The following is a 23,823-nucleotide window of genomic DNA, read 5'->3' as shown; positions in this document are numbered from 1 at the left end:
TTCCTCGCAAAATGAGTGGTGGTAGACTTCTGTACCGCGTGTGTGCAGGAGATGATGGTGTACAAGGCGACTCGAGATTGTATCCTGCACTCGTGCTACGTCAACGTCCAGTAATGTGGTGTAACACTTCGTTTCTCTCCGTATCACGTGTTTCTGCGCAACAGATACCTTCTACCGCCTGGATGGACAGTGCTGCCTTCTGTCGCCTAATACTTTAGGAGCAGGAGGTTCACTACGCGCCAGCAGAATATGTATACGCGTCCATTCCAGGCCGTTCCTGATGTCAGGGGCGGCCCCATCCACTCTGGCCAAAAAGAGTTGCCGAAGGATTTACCCCCCGCAGGAAACCTTGCGGTGAAAGTCAGAGGCGTTCGAAGTCGATCTTTATGGGCGGAAATGGGTTTGCCTTACGCCCAGAACCGGCATTCGGACTAGGACGTGCAGATTTGCAACCCCGATAACCGGGAAGCATTGTCCATATGCTTTCATAATCTCATCTGCTCAATGATGCTGAGCTTTCTAAGTCCATTGATCATGGCTGGCGGCTTCTCTGCTTTGCACATGTAACTTGGAGCTATGCAGCTTTCTATGTCACGGCTCAGAGCCCTCCGTGGACTCCTGCTTGTCCAGTCGTCCCTCGGCGTTCGCAGGAAGCAGCTGCGCATCGAATGTAAAGCCAACAGCAATGACGATCATTATTACCCATACAAAATAGCCGGCCAGGATGTGCCTATCAACGCCAATGGCGAATAATGTCGTAAAGAGCGCCGGACTGAACGATCTTATGCCGCTGGTCAATGCTAGTGCGACTGAGTTCAATGTGCCGAGAGTCGCTGGCTTTGGGTTGACGTCGTTGATCGCGAGCTGGATGGCGGTGAAACACATGGCCACACCAGCGCCTATCATTGACATGACAGGTGCAGTCGCCCAGAAGAAATTACTCCACCCTTGTCGCAGGATTGCGTTGTAGACTGGTAAGATAGCGAAGAAGAAGGGATACGCCCGGGCGCATAGACGTATGACTGTCCCTGTGGACCATCTTCTCTGAATCCACGGAAAAACAGCCAGCATCCACATCGCCTGGGCAAGGCCGCCCAAAGCCATGAAGACTGATATCCAAAAAGGGTCCAAACCATAGCCACCCTTCTTGATCGAGGTGAAGTAGAATACAGGCATGACCGCCGTAAACGAAAATGCCAGGACCATGATGTGGCATTGGAGGAAGAGCACCCTGGCAACGCCGGGGCATTTGACCAGCTCGCTGATGGACATCTCCTCAGACTTGGACGAGCCGTTGAGGGGTGCTTCTGATGTCTTGCTTTTGAGCGTCTCTTCCACGAAGACCAGGACGAAGAGTGCTGAGAGGAGGCCAAAGATGCCGATAACGCATGTTGCTAGGGCGTAAGGGTACTCTCTGAAGAAGTAGACGCGCTTGAATACGCCGCCATATTCTCGGGCTGGATCCGCAAGGGCGCCGCCGAGGACTGGCCCGAGGAAGATCCCCACATTACTAGCAAAAGCAAAGTAGCTGAACACGCGTGCTTGTGTCTTCGGCGTGCTGTTCTCTGCCATCATGGTTCGGATCGTGACAACGGAGCCGGCGAAAAGACCGGCAGAGCACCGGGTCAAGAACATCTGCACAAGGCTCTGACTGAGACCAAATAGTGCGGTGCAGATGGACAGCCCGATGATGGAGAAGACTAGGACTGGCTTGCGACCTATCCGATCAGCGAGTCTGCCCCATGGGATAGTGGAGCACATGGCGACGACGGAAAATATGGATTCGATTAGGCCAGCATAGAACCCGACTCTTGCTTCTGGCACCTGTCCGATGTCGAAGATCATCTGATTGACGCTGCAGCCGTTAGTTGATGCCATGATTAGCGGAAAGGCCGTCAGTGATGTGCGGTTGTGGTAAGCAATGCACCGAGACTGGGAAGACCCAGTTGGCGCCACATTTTTACTTACAATGGGAAAATGCCAAAGAATGCAATAGGATCTATCAGTCGAGCACAGCATAAATAGAAGATTTGAGCCTTGGGTATTTGATCCTCTGCTGGCTGTGTCTCAGCAGTAACAGGACCGCTCGTTGTCGGCGCAAGGGCGGGGACATCCTCTTCGTCTGCACTCGTGCCGACTGGTATCGTAGAAGCATTGGCCAGAAGAGGCGTTGCCTCGCTGGCCGACTGAGAGTCTTCTCTGGTGGAAGACATGTTCGCAGAAGCAAGACGGTAAATGAGCGTATTGGCCGCGTGAACAAGAGTTTAAGTTGCAATTATACAGAAGCTGGAAAAGAAGTAATCAGGAACGAGCGTGCATCCTACCCTACTGCTTTTCCAGTCATAATTGAGAATGTTACCATTCCCGCATCGTAGCTTATCTGTGGGACAGCATGAGGCCTCGATGTATTGCGTACTCAGCCTGAGGTAGCTTCGTCACATTGAGAGTCAGGAGCGGCTTAGATAATCCGCTTCCTCGGTTAACCTGCCCCATCCGAGCGAAGGCAGTCGCGCGTTGACGCATCCATCGCCTTCACGCAGTTGACCAGTCCAAGAGGCCTGCTTTGCATAGCTTCATCACCTGTGCCTTTCCTTTCGGTCATCTTGATCTTTCTTCTCGCTTACCTCTTTTGTACAACACAGCTCCGACTTCTGACTGCACCTTTCGCAACATTATCGAGACCTACCACCTTTCACACCCTCCCTTTGCATACACGTAGCCATGGACACCTTGGTTGCGCAGTACACGCAACCACATTTCGCCAATGAAGGCTACAACTATGGCGAAGAACAGGATTACAACCAATCTTCGTTACCGCCTCTTTCACTGAAATTTGCGATGCCACCCGTATCAAGACCAGCTGCATTCCTCCGCGCGCAGACCGACGACTACTCTAACCCGAACTGCCCGATCAAGATCGCTCACGGTACCACGACACTCGCTTTCAGATTCAAAGGAGGCATCATTGTGGCCACTGACTCGAGAGCTACGGCCGGTAACTGGATTGCCTCCCAAACCGTCAAGAAAGTGATTGAGATCAATCCGATGCTGCTGGGTACTATGGCTGGTGGTGCTGCCGTGAGTTCATCGATTGCCAACGTTCCTTGCATTTCCTGACCCTTACTAGGACTGTCAATACTGGCTTGCCTATCTCGGTATCCAATGTCGACTTCACGAACTCCGACACAAGCGCCGCATTTCCGTTGCCGCAGCTTCGAAGATTCTGTCAAACTTGGTCTACTCATACAAGGGCATGGGCTTGTCCATGGGCACTATGATCACTGGAGTCACTCCCCAAGAAGGTCCAGCACTCTACTACATTGACTCTGATGGCACGAGATTATCAGGCAACCTCTTTTGCGTCGGATCAGGTCAGACATTCGCGTACGGTGTACTGGACGCCAACTACAAGTACGATCTTGAGGACGAGGAGGCCTTGGAGTTGGGCAAGCGGAGTATCCTGGCGGCAACGCACCGTGATGCATTCTCTGGTGGATACATCAACCTCTACCATGTTAAGGAAGACGGATGGGTGAAGCATGGCTTCATGGACACAAACCCAATCTTCTGGCAGACGAAATTGGAGAAGGGCGAGTTCTCGAATGTCACCAGCCAGCTGTGAGCGATAAAGGGCAATTGGCATCTATTGGCGTTCGATCTGATGGAGGGAGAGCGTGTACTTTGTACAACTACTGCGGCGATTACTATGATCGCGAAGGGCTTCTGCCAAGTTGGGACCGGTCGATGACCTAGAGGACCGTCTCAGGGGAGGTCCATTCAGTAACCACAATGCTACTGAGACTCGTCATGCATACTCTACTTACTGCCCACCGTCGTGCCTGACCCTTGTTCTGTGCTTGAGTTCGTCCGTCCGCGCTACCTGCATGAATGACTCCGCCAAGAAATGGAGAAAGCGACGCGAGCCTCAGCTGGAGCGCGACCACGTATTTGTTGTCCTTGATTGTATTGTCGCTCGTCGCAATTCCACCATTCCTTCCCATCGCATTGTTCACTGATATCACCTTTGCAACATAGTCATACGCGCGAGATGGCGCACCCCAAGGACCCGGCAGCGGGCATCTCATCGGCGCTGCTACCGCATCTTCACCTAGTCTCGAAAAATCGCTACCCAGTCTCGAATAATCCTTCCCTCGACAGCATTGTCAACTTCTTGTCAGATGCGCCAAAAGTTGTACGTGACTTACAGCCGATGCAATGGCAAATGCTCGATGCGCCTCAAGATGGAACAATGCTGTTGGTCTGGCAACCTCTGGAGTACCTAGGGACCAGCGCTGCCAGTGATGGCTACATCTATGCAGATGCGGAACAGTACTACAAGTCTGATGTCCGAGGCTTTGTAAGTGCCGGCCTCACTTCAGGCCACTGACCATCGCTGACCATGCCAGCACCTGGAGATGTATCACCACCGTACGGGCTACCGGGTTGGTGAGCCCATGGCAGCCCACAGCAGGAAGCGCTATCGTCTGATACCGTCGAACCCGAATATGCCAACTGTGACCCATCATTATTCCTGGTGTGCTACTCGAAGGCCTCCCCGCGGGAGATGGTGCCCGCAGCCTCCATACCAATCGCACCACAGCTGCAGCAGCAGATGCAAACGAGGAGACTTATCCAAGCACAAGGGTTGGTGACACGCAAGGAGTTCATGCTACATGATCGATCCAGTTGGCCCACATTCAGTGCTCCTCAGGCCGTCGCTAGGAGTCAAGGTGCCCACAGAAGAGGCGGTAGTACTGGTGAAGTCACGCTGGAAGAAGAGGAAGATGTCTCTAGGGGAGACATTCTCGACTTCATGTCACCTCGAGACATCAGTCGCGTGAGATACGAGCAGCATCATGACTGGATGGAGCAACTCCTCGAATCTCCCTATAACATCAATCAAATCGTGCCAGGTGACTTGGGCCTCGGTCGTAAAGGAGAACTCGAAGAGTTGACAAAGGATTTCTTCAACGCGCCCACAACTCTCCACAGAGAGGCGGTTGCAAATGGCGAAATACCCCGAGTAGGCCGACTCGAAGAAGGCAAGGCTGATGAATTCCGAACTCGAGCCAACGAGAAGATCGCTGCTATGCAAGCCGAACTCGAAGAGATGAAACAACAACATGCTCGACGAATCGCATGTCTTCAGAAGACGAGCATTCTTAGCGCTGCTGAAAAGAAGCTGCGCACTGCGCCCACATCCGGCCCGCGGAGGACGTCTGCTGGCAGCCCAGCGGAGCAGAATTTGCCAGATCCCATCGACGACATTCAACGAGAGGTCGAGCAAGCCATCGGAAGACCCATCGTTCGTTCCACGCAGGTATCATTAGTGTCACCCGGTGGATTGGACCAGAGGGCACCAGATCGCAGCATGAGCATGTCAAGTCAGACAAAACCACAACTGTCACCTAACAAGTCATCTGCTTCGCCAGCGGTTCCGCAACACACGCCTGTTCAAGCACAACCGATGCCACAGCAGTCACCCCCACCCTCCACAGCCACTACCAGCCAAGCGCCTGTCGGTGATACTGGCGCGTCTACCGCGGCATCGAGCGCTGCGATTGCCGAGGAGAAGGACCGGCCTGCTGAGGATGTTCCCAATGGAGACGGAGACGCTCAAGACCTCGACTTAGCAGATCTTGACGTCGACATGGACGGGTACGACGCCGAACAGGGCAACGAGCTCGTCAATGCCGACGACGATTGGGTCATGGACATGGAGGGCACTGGCGAAGACAACAATGGCGAAACCGCTGAAGAAGTGTCTGAACGCCCGACGCTGGCAGAAGACGCAACTGAGTTGACCGCAAAGCCTGCTCAACCGACTGGACTACAGCCTCAACAGACCTCGGTAACCCAAGCCTCAGCGGAACAAACACCCAATAATGGCACACCAGCTGATCATAGTTCGAGTGAGCATCAGATGGGTACTGGCGAGTTCGATGAGGCGTTCGACAACGTCGAGGCTGATACCGCGGGCGAGGCGCTCATGGACTACGGTGACACGAATGATGAGCCCAACCTTGATGGCATGGCGGAGTCGGAGTTCTTGGTGAACGATGAATAGAATCAGTCCATGGCCAACAACCCAACGAACCTCGCCTCACCTACTCAATTGGATGCTTCTGCTATGCCAGTCGCGAGAACGTCATCTACAAATTCAGCAGCCGTACCATCTGGGGAAGAGAAGAGAGCATACCCATGTCCCTGTGCAGGGTCACATGGCTGTTCAGCAACTTTCGCAACATCCGATGCCGCCGCTCGTCATGCAAGGACACACACTGAAAAGAAGATGGTGCATTGTCCAGTATGTGGGCGGGCATTTCCACACAGGACCAACATGAGGAGACATCACCGAACGTTTCACAATTCCAATCTGCCATGGTTGTGAGAGAATGCTACAGCGCCCTCCCTGACCAGAACAATCACTCTGAATTGATTCCGCTGACCAGCGCTCTGAGGAGGCTTATGAGGAGCCCGCTCTCTTGACCAGCGAAACAATGTTAGACCTCTAGTGCCCTCTCTGACCTGAAACGCTAAGATGAGCACTCACAGCTCGTGGATGTCGTTTCTTTTTCAGCCGGTCTGTAGGGCTCCCATCAATTCAATTTCTGCAGCTACTGGGACATATAGAGCCTGTATCATTCGATTGTGAAGACTCGACCAAAATGAAAGTCCATTCGTCAAGTATTTCAAGGTAGTTGAGAATTTCAGAACACTGCGGGTACTTAGGTAGGTATTTTCGGAGTAAGAGGCCACATCCGACCCACGTGCTCTTTCCCTGCCCTGTAATAACAGCCAAAAGAAATTTCTTGACACTGGCAGCCACGATGACCCTGCACAGCGCTTTCCTGCTCAACTCACAATCAAAAATGCGTTATCGCGCGGCAGTTTCCCTGCTGCCATCCTCTTTCGTTCGAGCGCCTCATGCTTAGCGGAGGAACCTTCTGCACAACCAAGGAAAGAGGCAACGAGGCAACCGTCCCGTTGACATACATCGACACAAGCAGTGAACTTCACTCGAACAGACATACAGTACTCTTGGTCATTCCGTGGCCATGTTGTCTCTTCCATCGAGCAGCAATGGCCTACATGCCATCGTTGACATGGGAAGGTATGCTCATCTCAAGGCTCCAAAGCATACGATGCCCTATCTCAACATCAGCCTTTACATCGTCACCGTCAACCGGTTTTATTCCTATCACTAGCCTCCTACCGCGGCTATGCTTCCCATCCCCGATGCTAACACCGGCGTCACATGCAGCAATGGCATACGCCTCTCAATCACGGACCTCGCGCCACCATCTACCCGGTCTCTCCCAACCGTATATCAGGATCGGCTAGGCATATCTTTATACGATGCACAGTACTCCGCAGAGCAACCCGATACGAGACGCCCAATTCCGCAAGATGTCATCGATGAAGTTGTCTTCGGCCTGCGAAAATTCAAGCTCGTGTGCGAAGATTTTGGTGTTGATGACCCAGAATGCGTGAAGGTGTTGGCCACGGAGGCCACTAGGACCGCCCTCAATAGTCAAGACTACCGGTGAGTAGAATCTGGAGCTTTCATGCTGACATCATGAGCCCACAGGTCGCAATCTGACCACAATCTGCAGTCAACAGATCACGAAAGCCACAGGATGGGAGGTTGATATGCTAAGCAAAGAAGACGAAGGACGAATAGGGGCTATGGGTGTAGCGAGTAGCTTCGACTCTGTTGAGGGTCTAGTAATGGATCTTGGAGGTAAATTGCGACTTACCCACAGATATGCACTTATGCTAATCAAAGACCACCCAGGGGGCTCAGCTCAGTTGACTTATCTACACACACCCGACCCAGAGTCAACTCCACAGACAAGCCCGAAAGGGAGCGTCTCCTTCCCTTATGGCGCTGCTGCTCTTTCCAGGCGACTTGCCGCACTGCACCGGCAGTATCCTCCGCTATCGTCAAACAACATAGGCCCCTCCTCAGCCGTCAGCATAACTTCAGCCCACTCATTTTCGACAACTGCAACTACTGTAGGTGATGAATCAATAGCTAGCGCAAGCACCACAAACGATAACCCAGCCTTCGGAGCCGCCAAGGCAAGCCTCGGGACAGAGCTCAAGTCCGCCTTCCAAGCCGCCTTCCAGTCTGGCCTCGAACTACCCCGTCCTCTCGCTCGACAAGCTGCGCACGGAGGCCTGACCTTGTATCTTTCCGGCGGCGGCTTTCGCGGATGGGGATTCCTCTGTATGGCCAATCACCGTGTTCGTCCCTATCCGATACCAATCATCAATGGCTTTACCATCTCACGGAAAGAGTGGCTTGCAACGAAAGAAATCAGTGACTTGGCGGCGATGAGCCTCGAAGACAACGAGGCAGCCGACCACGATGAGGGGGTCCATGACGGCGAACAGTCCCTCAAGGAGTTGAGGGGTAAGGGGATTTTCCGAGTCAGCAAACGTCGAGCCAGGCAAGCACCTGCTGTGGCGTTCCTGGTTGAATGCCTTGTGGAGGCTCTGCCGGGCGTCATCAACGACGTGCGTTTCTGTCAGGGGGGCGTGAGGGAAGGCTGGCTGTTTGAGCTTCTGCCGGATTCAGTGAAGAAGGACCACCCTCTGGTCGCCGCCACTAATGCTCTAGCCCTGCAACAGCCATCAACATCACAGCAATCTAACGATGCCGGAAGCAGCATCGCTCCCTCAAACAGCGCAGCGGGCATCGACCACATAGCGTCACTTCTTTACTCCGCCTTCCCGCCTCCTTCGCCCGAGCTCGACCGCTCGATCCCATCCCCACACTTCTCCCTCGCGGTCTGCACCGCCCTCGCCAACACCATGTACATCGGCAACTCCCACCCTAAGGAGACGCGCGCTTGCAACGCCCTCATGCTGCCCCTCACCGGTGCGCTCGCATCCGCACATGGTGTAAGTCACGGCCAACGCGCTGTTCTTGCTTTGGCACTGAAAGCGCGGTGGGCTGCAGAGGGAAGCGAGGTGTCTGAGGAGTGGGACAGTGTACGTGAGGCGAAGTTACGGGCTGTGCTGACGGCGCAAGAGGGGTGGTGGGCGGAGTATCTGGGGAGGGTCGCCGGATTGGTTGGGTCGGTGTATCCGCGTGGGTTTAGAAGAGAGTTCTCCGATGGGAGGAGGATGAGTGAGCGGATCAGCTTGACGGCGGAATGGTCGGAAGGGTTGGGGAAGAAGGGGCTGAGCCAGGGTGTGAGGGTCACACTGAGAGCGTTGGGCGGTGCCAATGGGGAGAACCTGATGACACATAAAGACGCGATCAACGATCCGATAAAGCACTGGGAGAAGCTTGGCAAGAAGAAACAGTGGAAGGACTACAAGGGCTTTGGCGTACCGATTCAGGTTGACGTCCTGAGGGAGTCGGAGCAATTCGTGGAGAAACCATGCTAGACTAAAGCTTCCACTCGGATCTGTGCAGTGTCAGGCGGCCTGCATCAATACGGGGCGTGTGAATCAGATTGCAATGTGGCCATTCGTATGGACAAAGTTGTGGTTGGTTCTTACTGAGACCCTCTACCAGGGCCTATAGCGCCATTCGCTTCTGCAGAGCTGGCGACACAAGTCATTGTCTGGTGATTCACATGGTGAGACCCGCAGCAGTCCGCTGTGGTAAGCAGCAAAGTACAACTTGGTCATGAACATAAGCTCACAAGCACAGGACCTGATACAATATCGCTGTCGAAGATCCCAGAGGCTAAAGTCAACGCTGATTCCGTCTAAAGAACGACTATCAAGGGGCTGTTGTGGGCTTCAAGGTTCGATCGCCATCCAAAGAAGCTGCGAACTAGTGACCCAAAAGCTCAAATGATGGCCAAGTCACAGGCAGACCCCAGCTTCCAAACCAGCCAGCTACCACCATTGTTGGAATCGAAACTCGAGCACCGCTTTCTTCGACGTGCATTTGCACCCTTTGACGAGAGCCAGGTTACTCAGTCTCTTCAGGCGGTCGCTTCCAACCAGGATGCATAGGGTGCGCTGGTAGAGAGGCCGTGTCAGACATCGAATGAGGGCCTACGCCTGCTCCTTGGAGGCTCGAAAGTTACCCAGCCTGCTCTGGGGCTGGAACAGAGTATTCGTCATCCACTGGGAAGACGGTCGTCCATATACACACCGGCCTCTTACCATCAGCAGGTAATGTGGTTCGCAGAAGCACACCGAACACAGTCCGTACCAAGGCCAGCGTCAGCCTATGTTCTCCTTTCGAGCTCAAAAGCTCTGGAAAAGTCTGGGTCACATCCGGACAACGAGCCGCTGGGGAGCGCGGTACAAGATCAGGAGAGTCAGGTTACCGAGATGCAGCCATGGATCAACTCGCTCCGATCTCATTTCGCTGTCACAGCTTCCACCGATGAACAAACAGCTCGGCCATGGACCCCTATCAAAGCACCTTCACGCAAGGATCAACTATGGGCACCACAGGCTCCGGACAATCGTGTTGGCCGCATGCAACTTGAGATCGACTGGCTCAGGTCTCAGTTGCCTGTCGCAGCTTCAACCAATGAGCAGATGGATCTGCCACTCGCCAATCTAGAGGAGCACGCCCTAGATGCGCCAAAGAAGTATGTCCCGAGCCTGCCGGTCACCAGTCTAATAGTACACGACCAAAATGCGCCAAAGGAGGATGCCCCGAGCCTGCCAAAATAGACTGACCCACGTGGTTGGATCTACATTCGGACGTATTCGTTAACGCATCAGGAGTTGCACCGGCTGCTGTCATTCCTTGGTTCATGGAAGCAAGCACAAGCACTGCAGGTCCGCATTGGGCACTGGAGGAACGCCATTTACTACGCGTCAGAGTCCTCCAAGTTCCATATCAATTACATTGGTCAGACCAGGGCGGCTAAAAAGGGAGTTCAGAAGAAAACGAGCTACCACCGATGGGACAGTTCCCTTCGGTCAATCGATGAGAGCATGGACAATGCGATACTTAATGCACTTGGGTTTCTCGGCTTTCACACACATCAAACGCAATTCGAGTTGCCTTTGTTCGGTTGTAATGCAGAAGTTCTGGACCTCCTCGAAACAGCCCTCATTGGGCTTTTCTGGAAACAGTGCACAAACACTCAGCCTGGAGGACGTCGCTTATTCCGGGGTCTGCCAGACCAGATGTGTAGCCTCTTACAACGCCTTGTCGTGCAAGCAAGCATGGACGGTCATTTTACGTCTTCAACAAGGTACACAGGACCAGAATATGAACCAGTTGAAGCAGCGACAAGGTTCGCAGATACTTCCCGCGCTTCATGGCTGCAGTTTCTGCTGTTCTTGGACTCTGTGGACCGCTCTCGTCAACCATGGAGTGGCATTGACGAGTCCTATGCCACTTGGACCAGGGGATATCACCAATCAATCATTGAGTCTGCTGGATCTCTGCGATTCTTGCCCCTCCAGGGCCCGACCATCGTGATCATGATCCTTGAACAACCTGTCGATTCGATCCGATGCTTGAATGACCAGCTCGAGGCATCAAGCTGTGCAGAAACTCTACAACATCCTTGACGCTATCACGAGCATTTTTCAAAGATCTTTCCGTGGCATGGTAGCCAGTGGAACTGTAATTGTGGTCGATGCTATTCCAGGTGTCGTGGGTGAGTATGCTTGTCAGCCTATGCTTATCGACAACCTGGTGCAACGCTTTTCGACAAGAATACATCAACTGATATCAGATACCAAGCCTCTGATGATTCTTATGGCTGGTCAAGTCGCGGCTAGAAAGGTATCGTCTGCGTTGGGGAAGAATCTAACGAAACTCTGCATCCACTGCTTCATACATCTACGTTCGGGAGGGAACCTGACGAAACTCTGCATCCACGACTTCAGACATGGGCGGGAACAGAAATCATGGTACACATTTTGTTTGTTGCTCCTAAAGATTAGAGCCCGGTTGGAGATGTCTCGCGAGAAGCGACCGTGCTGACACTCGATCCATCGCACTCAGGAAGTCGACTATGTGCAAAAGAGCTTGTCCGTCGCTCGCACGAGAACCGCCAATTCCTCCGGGCGGAAGTCAAACAATGGAGACGGCAAGCAGACTCACTTACTTCGCCTCAAGCTCTCCCCCTTCAAAAACTCATCAAACCACTGCACGGCCTGCAAGAACGCCGCCTCCTTGGCATACTGCACCTCCCGCTTCTCCGGATCGCCCCTGACCGCAAAGCCGTGCTCTACACCGCTGTACAGATTGATTTGGTAGCGCAATTTGGACTCCTTGAGGATTTCTTCCGTTTGGTGGCGTTTCTCCGTGGGGAAGATGGTGTCGGTTTCGGCGGCGGCGATCGATAGCGGGCCGCGCATGTCCTTGAGTTCGGCCTCTTCGACGAAGGAGGGGTGGGCGGTGTAGCCGGCGTCGAATTTGCCGGAGTCGGGGAGGAGGTGGCGGACGACGTACTTGCCGCTGTCACGGGGATCAGGTGTTAGTAATCGTTTCATACGGGGCCGGAGGGAGAGTGGTGTGCTGCTATAGTATGGTGGGTGGTCTTACCCGAAGCAGTAGCCGACAGCACCAAGTTTCTGGAAAATATGTTAGTATCGAGAAGGCCCAGTTGCAAACGCTCCCCAGTCGGCTCACCTTGATCCCATGCTTCTGACGCAACTCGATGATACAGCTGTCGATGATCGGATCGACATGAGGAGGATCATGAGCACGCTTGTTGGGATGATACTCGCCGCCAAGCCACTTCATGATATCGAAGCCTTCAGGGCGGTTGAGCGTGATTGGGTTCCCGTCAAATAGGTCGGGCATCATGACGAAGTAGCCATTGGCGGCAAACTGGTCAGCGATGAGCTGAACGTTGTTGAACTTGTGGCCGATGACGTCGGTGATGCTGTTTAGGTAGCGTGCTCAGCGATGTGTTTTGGTTGGTAGCTACGGGGTGTGGAAGTCAGACATACATCAGAACACCATATTCGCTTGGCTCGCCAACGGTGTAGACCTCAAAATCGCCGAGCTTCGAGATCTTTCCTTGAGGAGTACCCTCATGTCTGACGCCTTTGTAGCAACAACTGCCGGGAGGATGAGAGGCCATGGCTGGTAGTGGATTATGTGATCTGACGGAAGCTGTGCTGAATGTTTGTTTGAGTGATGGCAATGTCAATTGACTGAGACGTCGTGGACGATGAGCAGATCGAGTAAGATGCACGTTGATATAAGACCGTGATCTTGAGGCACACCTCATGGAGTGGATCAGGTGGGGAGGTGTTGCGTAAGGCACACCTACGAGAGGCTACTGCCGTGTTGCGTACCTTACGTCTACTTCACCGAACTTGTCTGCAGGAACTATGGAGAACAATTAGGGGTTCTCGGACTGTGAAGCGGACATAGACTGCCGTTCGTTCCTAGGTATCTAACCTACGTTATTACCGACGGCCTTGTACGAGGGGCACCGATGTTGTCACCGAGGGGCATAAGGGCATGCCCACATCGAAGGTCATCACGTAAGCATCCCGAGGCGGTACCGAAGGTGTAGATCGTACACTATTTCCCGGTCCACGAAAGCTTTAGACATCGTCCTGTTGCAACTGGACAGAGGTGCTTGAAGAGCAACGCTTTTCTTGCTAGACGCCTCAACGCTCACAAGTATCTGGCAGTGCCGACGCGGCAGCCCGCTCTACCCTGCCCACAGACCGGGCACTGCACGGCCAGAAGTACGGAAGGAGCAATTCCGTCAACTGTCGTTCACAACCTTTCGGCCGCAGACATGAGTGCACCTGGGAAGGTTGTCAGCATACATAGTAAGAAGAGAAGTATTTGCAGAAAATGACTTACCGACAAAGGTCATGACCAAACGAGCGCGACCCTGCACAATATCGTCCGGTACCAAGTAGATGGTGCAAGCCATCTTACGAGCGATACTGATGCTCAACTTGGCGTTGGCATAAGCATCATCATCGTTCTTGCCGGGCGTCACAAGATCGTAATCGACATAACCTTGCTTCATCCCGTTGAGCACATCTAGCAGGAACACGCCTGACAGGATTGCGGGATCTTTGAATGACCGTACGCTCGTGTTCTTGCCACCTTTCCGTGCCATTTCGTTCGCCCATTTGATCATGTCAGAGTCGGTCAACTCGCGCTTGCCCATACGTTGTGATACGGCCGCTAGGGTGTTCAAGATGTCTCTCCGCATAAGTTGCCAGACCAAGCCGAGCGTCAGTGTGCGCTGTCCATCAGTGATATCGGCACCCTGGATCCCAACCAAGCTGAAACGATTCTGCTTGCCAAGCTCAACGGCATAGTTTGTGTTTTCCACTGCTTTAAACCTTGACATTTCTCCGCCGTGTGCTGGAGGCTTGTTGACATGTCGCCAGTTGACACTACCAGGAATGACCTTGTCGTACGCCTGCAGTAGAATGCCACCATCTCGGAGATCGTCGAAGAAAGACTGAACCACAGGCTGTACGTCCATTGAGTTGAGCCACAACGTGAAGACCCGTGCTTCGCGTTCGCCTTCGGCATCGAAGTCCTCGATCTCCGGCTTTTCGCCCTCTTCCAGCGGGTCCAGGCCAGGGTGGGTATTGAATAGATTGGCAACGAATGCCAGGTTCAGCTTCGGGTTACCGGCGACCAAGGAAGTAGGCGTGAGGAATTTTCTGCAATCCAGCTTCTCTGCGTTCTGTAGCACTTGCTCGGCCCTCTGCAGAAGATCCTGTGTCTGCAGTGGCCCTCTCGAGCAGGTATCCGGTGCGAGCTGATTGAGCAGCACAGTGTAGTTCTCGCCATCCTTCACGTCGCCTGAAAAATTAGTGACGCGTCTTGGCCACTTGGCATTCTTCAGATGGTAATTGAACCATCGGAGAAGAATCTGTTCGGGAGGAAGTCGTAGGAACTGCTCGAGTGTCTCGTCGTCTTCGAGTAATCGATACAACTCGGGGTGTAATTTGATGTCAATCTTGCCCAACAGACCACGACGAATGATCTGCCAAATGAGACCCAGGATCAAGTGCTCTCGAACTTCAATGATGTCTCCTGCACCAATATTGACCACCGAGCACCCGATACCCTTTGCCGACTCGATCACGATATTGTTGTTCTCGGTCATGTGGAAGGCGTTAAGAGACTTGATCTTTCGGCCAGCCTTGTTCATGACACGCTCGTCAATGGTATCTGGTACGCTGTCATTGATGAGCTTGGCCAACACCAAGCCGTCTTTGCAGGCATCGAACATCTCGAAGGAATCAGTAGGGAATGGGAGAAGCTGGCCAATGTCGGCATCGCCGGCAAGGACTGCGTTGATATGGGTCGTGAACGCAACGCGCTCATCTTCGTTGATGGTGTGCGTGGAGCTTGCAGTAGAGCCTCCCACTGTGATTCTGCCGCCTGAACCTCCTCCCAGACTTGGTTTCGATGCATGCTTAACCGCAGGAGGCCCATTGCCTGCCAATCCTGCAGACTTGACAGGACCTGCTGCTGTCCGCTGCTGTGCAGGCGAGGACTCGCGCAGCTTTGAGATGAGATCAACGTAATCTTCTAGCTCAACTCTTCGCGAACTATCCAACTCGACCTCCTTCAGTGCCTGGCGGACAACATCGTAGTTTTGACGCTCGGATGTCTGGGTGGCCTTAATGACTGTCGCCTCGTCGAGGTAGCCCTTGTCGTCGACGTCTAGTCGTCGGAAGGCATCTTGTAACTGAAAGATTTCATTCTGAGGGAATTGTGGGTACTTCCTCTGTAATTTGAGGATGGCGGCCATATTGGAGGGGTGGAGGGGCGCTATCGCGCTCCGTCGCTGAAAGCAATGCTAGGTATGCAGTGGCAGGAAGGAAATGAGGAAGATTGACTGCCAACAGCTGAAGGAGCAATGCTGCTCAGATATTGTTATTGCGCAGCGAAATAATATCGGTGCCTGAACGAAAGCCGCGCGTGTGTGTACAACAATTTGTACTCGACTCAATTCAATGGAAGCCCACGGAGCGCCTAGCATCTTACTACGCGTACGTCACTGTGGCTGTGCTTACTGCCAATATTTTGCTGTGGCTAAGCCAGTTGCCTTCGATTGTCCACGCGATTGCCTTGTTTCGCGATTCGAGTGAAGCCAAGTTTCGAGTTTCCTCAAACAGGCTGATTGAGAGTACACTCGCTCGCTAATCCGATACTTTCTGGCGACTGAATTGTTCGTTACAGACGCTCGCTGTCCGAGCAGCGCACCTATGTCGAGAAGCTGGATCGCATTTCCGCGTTGACACGAGCCCTCCGGCGGCTGAGTATGGCTGACCAGGGCAAGGCCTCAGCAGGTTTCCTGGGCTCGTTGTCGCCGTGGAGCCGTAGCAGCACGCCTACTCCCAAATCGCCACAAGTGAAATCTCAGCCAAAGCCCGAGGGATTGCGCCAGGCTCCCGGTCTTGATCACGCTGTCAATATATATCGACCTTCGCCGAGCTTGAAGAAGTACCCACGTGACTGTCCACCGATCGTTGCTAAGTGGTACTATGCTGTAGATGTTGCGAAGCGGAAAACTTTGGCAACTCAAGACTCGGCCACTGACAACACCAAGACAGCGGGCGTCCCAAAGAAGTATGTTCAATTTTCAGACCAAGACTCTGAAAAGCTTGAAGCTGCGTTCCTATCCCTTGATAAGGATGATTCCGCCGATGATGACTCCTCTCCGACTGCGACAGCCGTTGCGGTGAATGAGGATGGTCTCTTCGATGTGCACGTTGAACGGCGCGAGCTGGAGCCCGCATACTGGCTCGGTCCCGTCTACGAGGTCAGGCGCGGCAGCTGGTTCTTCCAGGATTCAACCACAGTCTTGAAGCCCGCTGACGAGAATCTTGCGAATCAGCTTGAAGAAGGCTATTTGAAGGTTATGCCTTGGCGGAATCCAGCGTCCGCCAGATCACAGTCCCAGCCACGGCCTCGACCTAAATCTCAATTGCTCGAGCAACAGGACGCGCCGAGAACCGATGGGACAGCGACCCCGACTGAAGTACAGTCTACCACCCAGCAACAAGGCAATACGTATCGCTTGTTTGGCTCGTGGATGCACACAATGGTCACTTATCAGGATGCGAACGTTGCATATCTAGACAGGACAGATGACTTTGTTTCGAGGATGAGTTCCACACTCTGGTCCAACCTTGGCAGTCGTGGCGGACTCAAAGTCATTCGTGGCTACGTCGACCCAAGTGCAAAGCCGGCCGACAAAGCTAGTACAGCAGACAAGCGAAGGTCCCAGCAGAATGTTCCTGAGCCTGAAGCCTCGAAGGAAGATGGCGACAGACCTCCCGAGAAGCCCAAGAAGCGCAACGCGCTCGAGAGACAAATCTCGTCATTGGCGGGTATAGCGCAGGGAGTGGAAAGCTCAAAGGAGGCTGAGCAAGACGCCCAAGCAGAGCAGCAACAAGAAATGGAGGATGCAAGAGAGAAAGACGGCGAAGACCCAGACCGACCTATCGATCATCTTGTCCTCGTCACACATGGCATTGGACAGCGTCTCGGACTGCGACTGGACAGCGTAAACTTTGTTCACGATGTCAACACTATGCGCAAAACCATGAAGGCAGTGTACGCTGCTAGCCCAGACTTACAAGCTGTAAGCGGCGACCCGAAGAATTGTCGTGTCCAAGTTCTGCCCGTCTGCTGGCGCCATCTGCTGGACTTTCCAAAGCAGAGCCTCAAACACAACAGAAAGGAGTTCGATCTTGGCGACGCCGACGATCCGTTTGACGAGGAATACCCTTCGCTCCAAGACATCACGGTCGATGGCGTCCCAGCTGTCCGCAATCTGCTCACCGATCTCGCAATGGACATCCTACTGTATCAAAGCGCTTACCGAGAGCACATTGCATCAATCGTGAAGCAAGAGTGCAATAGGGTCGTCGCTCTGTTCAAGAAGCGTACAGGCTTCAATGGACGCGTCAGCTTATGTGGCCACTCCCTGGGAAGTGCTGTGTACTTCGATCTGCTTTGTCGTCAAGACGATGCGGTCAAAACGCGACCAAGGCGGGTGTCAAGCAGAACGTCGAAAGGTCCCACACTAGAAGTGCCAGACCTGAAGTTCGACTTCCCTGTCCACGAATTCTTTGCTCTGGGCAGCCCGATTGCCTTGTTCCAGATGCTGAAAGGTCGAACAATCGCCGGAAGGAATTCAATGCCAACCCGAGACCTAGCCTTCTCTCCTTTCGACCCCGACCCAGTCGGAAAAGACCCGTTCGAGAATACCTCTGCCAGCTCGGCTCGCTCGAAGGAGCTGATCCCCATCACAACATCCTCGCCACTTATGCTCGGCGACTTCTACAACATCTTCCATCCTACCGATCCGATCGCTTACAGAATAGAACCACTGATATCGCCCGCAATGGCAGGTCTAACACCGCAGGCACTACCCTATACGAAGAAGGGGCTCTTCGGTGCACCTGGCATTGCGAACATAACTCAAAAGGTCGGCCAGTCAGTCATGTCCTCCTGGTATGGATTGACTTCGGGCGTCGCCTCAAGCCTCATCAATCGAAGCCTAGGCATTACGGGAGAAGACCAAGCTCTGCCGCAAGACAAGCCCAAGGCACAAGCTATCACACTGCCCAACGGTACTGTCGTGGCAGGCGGGCCTAAAACCCCAATCGCAGATGGCAAAAAACAGGAGGACCTAGCGGAGACAGCCGACAGATCTGACGAAGTGCTCATCGACAGCAACATTGAAACACTCTACAGCGGCTTTCAAAAGCGCAGACGCTCCCAAGCCAGCAACGCGGCGTCGGCGGCGGGCGATGAAGACTCAACAGTCAAGCCAGCCGTCGACCCCGAGCTCGAGCAGGAGCGCATCAAGAAGCTGAAGCGTGAGGAGGCCAAAGTGAAGGCGCTGAATAGCAATGGTCGTGTTGATTATGCTATTCAGGAGGGCATGTTTGATGTCAGTTTGCTGGCGAGTATAGCCTCGCACCTTAGCGTAAGTCAGGACCCGTCATCATATTTCGAGCCAAAGCTGACGACATCTGCAGTACTGGGCTGATGAGGATGTCCATCACTTCATGTTGGGACAGATGCTCACTCATGGAAAGAGAGGGAAGACGGACAGGGGCGAGACGGGCAGTGGACCACAGATCAGTGACAAGGATGTTGATGCATTGAGCGGTGACATTGCTAATGCTTTGTGAGCTTCTGGATTGTTGGCGTTATTGCTCAGGGAGGTGGTTACCTCACGTACAGCGCGAAAGATACCCCTTGATACTATGACTTAGACACGGCTGTGCGGCGAGTCGATCTACTCCTCCCCCTTGGAGCTCTGCAGATCGAACGTCAACGAGTGATTGCGCTCTCATTTCCTCCTTCCAACAGATTCAGGTAGCGTCTAACGAACGAATTTCTCGCTGGGAAACTCTCGCCGCTCTGTACGTCTATCGGACTCAACAGTGCGTTGATGATGATCTCCACAATTTTGTGCTTCTCCCAACCTGCCCCAACTTCGCATTGGATGTAATCATCCTCAACGGACCACCGCAACGCTTTCACCCTTAGGTGCATGACTTCGTTGATGCCCCAATAGACATCGCCATCAGCTTGCTGTTGGTACATGCCACAGGCAGACGCATGCTGCAGCATGTCCAGGCGGTGCCTCGCGAGACCAGGGGAAATGAGCTCATCCAATGGTAGGAGATCCCTTCCCGAAGCTTCTTCGTAAGTGTGCAGCCGTATCTTATCGAAGAAGACGCAGATTTCTCGTACACAAATAGAGTGTTCTCCTCCTTGAGGTGCCATTGCCACACTTTTTCGACAGGAAGAGAAACGTCGGCCAACTTGAGGAACTTCCTCCAGAGACAACGATCATTCCAGTCCTTGTTGTATTTGCTGATCTCGTCACCAGTCACCACTTCTTCTGGGTGAGCTTCATTGAACTCAGCATTCTTGTCGATACCAGCATAGACCTCCCAATCCATCAGAGGCATGCTGGCTTTCTTGACCGCGAGTTCGCCTTCGATGAGTTGTCGCTTTCGGCGATCTTCCAGAACGTGTGTCCACAGGTCCTGCTGAAGCTTCCAAGGCAGAGCCATGATCAGTTCGTATGACTTGGGCTCATTCAGCATGGCATTTGCGACGCGATCGAGGGAGATTTGATAAAGAGCTCTTGCGCCTTTGGAGCCCTTTCTGTTGTCATGCTCGTCGGCTATTGCTGCGATGACCGGCATTGTGGGAGGTAGTGGTGTCTTGGTGGATAGGCGCTCAGCGTTAGCAGATGCGTTCAGTGGACTGCTCAGTACAATCACGAGAAAGGACTGCAAGCTGTGGTCGCAAAAAATGAGGATTCCGAAAGAGTGTTCGTCAGATCACTTTTGTTCGAATTCACTTGACCGTCACCTTCCAGCAGAGCGAAGCCTCCAGGGCAACAAGGCAACCATTTCCATTCAAGTATTGTACATCATCATAGCTAAGTACTAATAACTCAAAATTCCCAAGCTTCCAGCAACGTCGTATCAGCGTTGATCTAATTGCTAGCTCCTTGTTTTTCTGCCAGCACCCGCGGGTAGGTCAACGACCACGCATGGTCATCTTCTCCCAGTCACCATGCCTGTCCAGCTGGCATGTGCCTAGCCCTGGCTGCAGCCAGCAGCGGTCTTGCAGGAGATGTGAGGGACATTCCGCTGTGGTTCGGGCTCTGGCGCAGGCTCTGGCTCAGGCACCGGCTCAGGTTCAGCCTCTGGCAGCGGTGCAGGTTCGGGCTCCCGTTTGTATTGACTGCACCCTGCGGCGGTCTTGCAGGAGATATGTGGGACGTTGCGCTGTGGTTCAGGCTCGGGCTCTGGGAGTGGAAGTGGTTCGGGCTCTCGCTTATACTGGCTGCAGCCGGCTGCAGTCTTGCACGAGATGTGAGGCACGTTACGTTGAGGGACAGGCACAGCGAAGGCTGTCAGGGGCAGGACGAGAAGAATGGCGATTGAGCGTGTGAGTTGCATCTTCGATTGTCCTTGGTGCTGAAGGGGGTTTCCTTGATGCTGGGGCTGGAGAAATCAACGAGTGAATGGACTTTGCTTCGCTGTCCGTAAGAGATAACTGTATGGAAGGTAAGAAAGGTGTTGCGTCCGGCGCAATGTTGAAAAGATTGGTCTGTAAGAGGTTTCTCTGATTGACCCAACGAAGGATAGTCGAGGGAGTCCTTTATACCTCTGGATTCGATGGGACGAGAGCGCGGACGGCGTTCAATAGAAGCTGAGAGCCGCCGAGGCAGTCTCAAGGCACAGAAAATGTTACTATGCAGGATGTCGTCTCCCAGAAGGAATGCGTGTATGCAGAGCGATGACTTTCTGTCACTCCTAGGACGAATTGACAGTCGCACTCGTAGCCACGTCTGCGGAGGAGACGACGACAAGCGCGCTCGACGCCACTGTGAGCTAGATTAGTATGGCGTCTGCGAACATCATCGAGGTCTGAAACACTAAACATAGGACTGGAGGAGGTCGATTCTCAAATAACAATTGTGTAACGTACCTTTGATATCTCAAAAGAGCCATGTCTTGGCATTAAAATCTGCCTCGATCTGCTCAGTGTCTGCAGCATCTCGCTACCGGTGACTTGTCATTGGGAAGGCCGCATACATGCAGCCTTGCTATCCGTGTGATCGTGCTGCGCAGTGCTGTCAAGTCATGCGTCCTGTAGCTTGACCGATCTGATGTGATGCAGAACGGGACCGGGGCCTTAAGCGCCGGGTCACGCGGTCGCCTTGCGGTCGCCTCGAAAGCCTCGTTCCCAAGCATTGAAACTGTTCTCAACTCATACTAGCTCGGCGGCTATTTTGATACTCTGATCGATGTAAGCAAAGCACTGGCGTCGTGCTTCGTCCCCAAGCATACTCGTACAGGCGCCCAATGTTCATTTCTACTTCAGGACATCACAATCCTTGTGAGGAACATCTCGATCGATGTGACAAGCACATCCACGCGGTAAGGAGTCTCGCTTGAGCGGCCATATGGAGTGTTGCGCATGATTTCGTCTCTGCGCTAATGGTGGAGAGGAGGCGGTATCGGTACGCGACGCTCTGGGGGTCCGGGGCAGTCGCCACTCTACACCTTTCTCACCTGAGCCATGGCAATACCACTCACGACTGAGCACAGACTCGCAGAGCACAATCCAGCACCGAGCATTAGCTGTTTCCCCATGAGGAAGATAGGTTGCAGAGGTTCAAGTTGAGAACGGGAATCTGGGGTCAAGCCAAGCAACACGGAATTGAGATAGCGCGCATTATGTAAGCAAATACTGGATTGCACTTGCCACTCGTGTCGATTCTAACTTCCTGCTATTTACTTCTTCAACTCATCCAGCAAGCGCTTCATTTCCGTTCCAAGGAAGCCAGGATGAGGAACCACCACTGCGCCTGCCGCAGCGAGCGCTTGAGCCTTGGCTTCCGCACCTTCGTTCCCAGAAGATAGCAGCGCACCAGCGTGGCCCATGACTTTGCCTTCTGGCGCTGTTCTCCCTGCAACCATAGCTACTATCGGCTTCGGATTCGGTGTCCTGGCACGATATGCTTTTATTGACTCTGCAGCATGGAACTCAGCCTGTCCGCCGATTTCTCCGATCATGATGATCCCCTCAGTCTCCTCGTGCTCGTAAAAGACCTCCAGCGCGTCTTTCAAGCTCGTCCCTGGCAACAGATCCCCGCCAACTCCAATCGAGATGCTCTGACCGAGGCCTTCTCGCGTTGTGGCTCCAACGGCCTCGTAGCTGAGGGTGCCGCTCTTCGACGCGATGCCGACGCGGCCACGCTTGTATTGCTGGTAAGGCATGATACCGATTCGACATTGCTCAGGAGCGATGATGCCTGGGCAATTGGGACCGACCAAACGAGACTTCGATTGCGTCTTGAGTATCTGTTGGACCCGCAGGATATCATGTACTGGAATATGCTCCGCGACAGACACCACAAGTGGGACTTCAGCCTCGATTGCCTCCTCAATTGCTTTCCCAGCTGCCAAAGCTGGAACGAAGACTGCCGTGGCGTGGGGCCTGACCTCCTTCATTGCCTAAGGGGCGAATTAAGTATTGAGATCTGATAGAAGGACCAATGCCCGAAGCTCACCTCTCGCACAGTACTAAAGACTGGTAAGTCCAGGTGAGTTTGGCCTCCCTTTCCTGGTGAGACGCCTCCCACGACTCTCGTGCCATAAGCGATGGTGTCCTTCGCATTGGCAGTGGCCTGCAGCCAATATCAGCCTTTTGGATCACGAGAATGGTCACCTACGACTGTTCACTTACCGCTCGTCCTGTGAAACCCTGGAAGATCACCCTTGTGTTGCTGTCAACCACTAGATTGCCAACAGTTGCCGAACCGGGAGCTTGCGCGCTGTATTGTCGTGTATGCGATCGGGAGCCCGCCGCCCTCGCGAGCAGGGTTGAAGCCCTCGTCTTCATTCCTACGAGCAATTTCCACTATTGGTGCTTTCAGGTACCAAAGCAGAATACGCACAATGACTCCACCTTCTCCGCGTTTTTGCAGATCCCGACTTGGTCCCTGTTTCGTCTCGACTGCCCTTTCCTTCCTTCGATAGTGTTGACCGACTCACGCTACTGATGTTACGAGTAAAAGAGGAACTGTGTGTGACAGGACATTTCCTCACCTCGCCATATACCTAGACAAGACTTGAGCTCATACCACTCAAAAGCTTCCGCCCGCATCGGGACGACATCGCAGCAATGCGGGGAATAACCACGAAAACCGGCTCACATTCATCGGGAAGTGTAGGTTTGAGTCTATTTGAACCTCCCGACATGGGACAAGCTACATCAACGCAGCGCGTAGCGTCATGGTTGCTGTGACCTCAAGAGGCTGGCTTCACAGCAGGAGCCATCCGATGTCGCGGGCCTCGAGAAAGGGCACTGCTGACTTGTAC

General features: G+C 53.5%; 11 protein-coding genes across 11 annotated transcripts; 5 read left to right on the top strand and 6 right to left on the bottom strand.

The window, feature by feature from the left end:
• Window positions 1-591: 591 nt before the first annotated feature.
• AB675_962 (putative peptide/nitrate transporter) lies at window positions 592-2,213 on the bottom strand (the record flags this gene model as incomplete). Its single annotated transcript, XM_018150181.1, has 2 exons — window positions 592-1,855; window positions 1,969-2,213. 2 exons carry the CDS (start codon window positions 2,211-2,213, stop codon window positions 592-594), a joined length of 1,509 nt encoding a protein of 502 aa, XP_018005827.1.
• A 508-nt stretch (window positions 2,214-2,721) lies between these two features.
• Window positions 2,722-3,622, top strand: AB675_961 (Proteasome subunit beta type-5; the record flags this gene model as incomplete). Its single annotated transcript, XM_018150170.1, has 2 exons — window positions 2,722-3,078; window positions 3,128-3,622. The coding sequence occupies 2 exons, from the start codon at window positions 2,722-2,724 to the stop codon at window positions 3,620-3,622; spliced, it is 852 nt and encodes a 283-aa protein (XP_018005383.1).
• Window positions 3,623-4,048: 426 nt separating this feature from the next.
• Window positions 4,049-6,067, top strand: AB675_960 (uncharacterized protein; the record flags this gene model as incomplete). The annotated part of the gene is made up of 3 exons (XM_018150159.1): window positions 4,049-4,357; window positions 4,407-4,514; window positions 4,601-6,067. 3 exons carry the CDS (start codon window positions 4,049-4,051, stop codon window positions 6,065-6,067), a joined length of 1,884 nt encoding a protein of 627 aa, XP_018005998.1.
• A 1,156-nt stretch (window positions 6,068-7,223) lies between these two features.
• Window positions 7,224-9,402, top strand: AB675_959 (Retrograde regulation protein 2; the record flags this gene model as incomplete). Its single annotated transcript, XM_018150148.1, has 3 exons — window positions 7,224-7,546; window positions 7,617-7,744; window positions 7,799-9,402. The coding sequence occupies 3 exons, from the start codon at window positions 7,224-7,226 to the stop codon at window positions 9,400-9,402; spliced, it is 2,055 nt and encodes a 684-aa protein (XP_018005398.1).
• A 903-nt stretch (window positions 9,403-10,305) lies between these two features.
• On the top strand, window positions 10,306-10,656 carry AB675_958 (uncharacterized protein; the record flags this gene model as incomplete). The annotated part of the gene is made up of 1 exon (XM_018150137.1): window positions 10,306-10,656. The coding sequence occupies one exon, from the start codon at window positions 10,306-10,308 to the stop codon at window positions 10,654-10,656; it is 351 nt and encodes a 116-aa protein (XP_018005847.1).
• A 1,386-nt stretch (window positions 10,657-12,042) lies between these two features.
• AB675_957 (Protein AIM2) lies at window positions 12,043-13,034 on the bottom strand (the record flags this gene model as incomplete). Its single annotated transcript, XM_018150126.1, has 4 exons — window positions 12,043-12,403; window positions 12,491-12,519; window positions 12,578-12,833; window positions 12,901-13,034. The coding sequence occupies 4 exons, from the start codon at window positions 13,032-13,034 to the stop codon at window positions 12,043-12,045; spliced, it is 780 nt and encodes a 259-aa protein (XP_018005486.1).
• Window positions 13,035-13,684: 650 nt separating this feature from the next.
• On the bottom strand, window positions 13,685-15,698 carry AB675_956 (Fimbrin; the record flags this gene model as incomplete). Its single annotated transcript, XM_018150115.1, has 2 exons — window positions 13,685-13,716; window positions 13,775-15,698. 2 exons carry the CDS (start codon window positions 15,696-15,698, stop codon window positions 13,685-13,687), a joined length of 1,956 nt encoding a protein of 651 aa, XP_018005577.1.
• Window positions 15,699-16,211: 513 nt separating this feature from the next.
• On the top strand, window positions 16,212-19,098 carry AB675_955 (putative phospholipase, mitochondrial; the record flags this gene model as incomplete). The annotated part of the gene is made up of 2 exons (XM_018150104.1): window positions 16,212-18,890; window positions 18,943-19,098. The coding sequence occupies 2 exons, from the start codon at window positions 16,212-16,214 to the stop codon at window positions 19,096-19,098; spliced, it is 2,835 nt and encodes a 944-aa protein (XP_018005665.1).
• Window positions 19,099-19,455: 357 nt separating this feature from the next.
• AB675_954 (uncharacterized protein) lies at window positions 19,456-20,127 on the bottom strand (the record flags this gene model as incomplete). The annotated part of the gene is made up of 1 exon (XM_018150093.1): window positions 19,456-20,127. The coding sequence occupies one exon, from the start codon at window positions 20,125-20,127 to the stop codon at window positions 19,456-19,458; it is 672 nt and encodes a 223-aa protein (XP_018005764.1).
• A 399-nt stretch (window positions 20,128-20,526) lies between these two features.
• Window positions 20,527-20,892, bottom strand: AB675_953 (uncharacterized protein; the record flags this gene model as incomplete). Its single annotated transcript, XM_018150082.1, has 1 exon — window positions 20,527-20,892. One exon carries the CDS (start codon window positions 20,890-20,892, stop codon window positions 20,527-20,529), a length of 366 nt encoding a protein of 121 aa, XP_018005944.1.
• Window positions 20,893-22,233: 1,341 nt separating this feature from the next.
• On the bottom strand, window positions 22,234-23,344 carry AB675_952 (putative succinyl-CoA ligase [ADP-forming] subunit alpha, mitochondrial; the record flags this gene model as incomplete). Its single annotated transcript, XM_018150071.1, has 3 exons — window positions 22,234-22,956; window positions 23,013-23,129; window positions 23,189-23,344. The coding sequence occupies 3 exons, from the start codon at window positions 23,342-23,344 to the stop codon at window positions 22,234-22,236; spliced, it is 996 nt and encodes a 331-aa protein (XP_018005661.1).
• Window positions 23,345-23,823: the final 479 nt, after the last annotated feature.

Source organism: Cyphellophora attinorum, assembly GCF_001299255.1.
Source record: "Cyphellophora attinorum strain CBS 131958 chromosome Unknown Contig1, whole genome shotgun sequence".
Classification (NCBI taxonomy): Eukaryota; Fungi; Ascomycota; class Eurotiomycetes; order Chaetothyriales; family Cyphellophoraceae; genus Cyphellophora; species Cyphellophora attinorum.
Note: the sequence above shows the minus strand (reverse complement) of the source record. Positions and strands in the feature narration are given on the sequence as shown.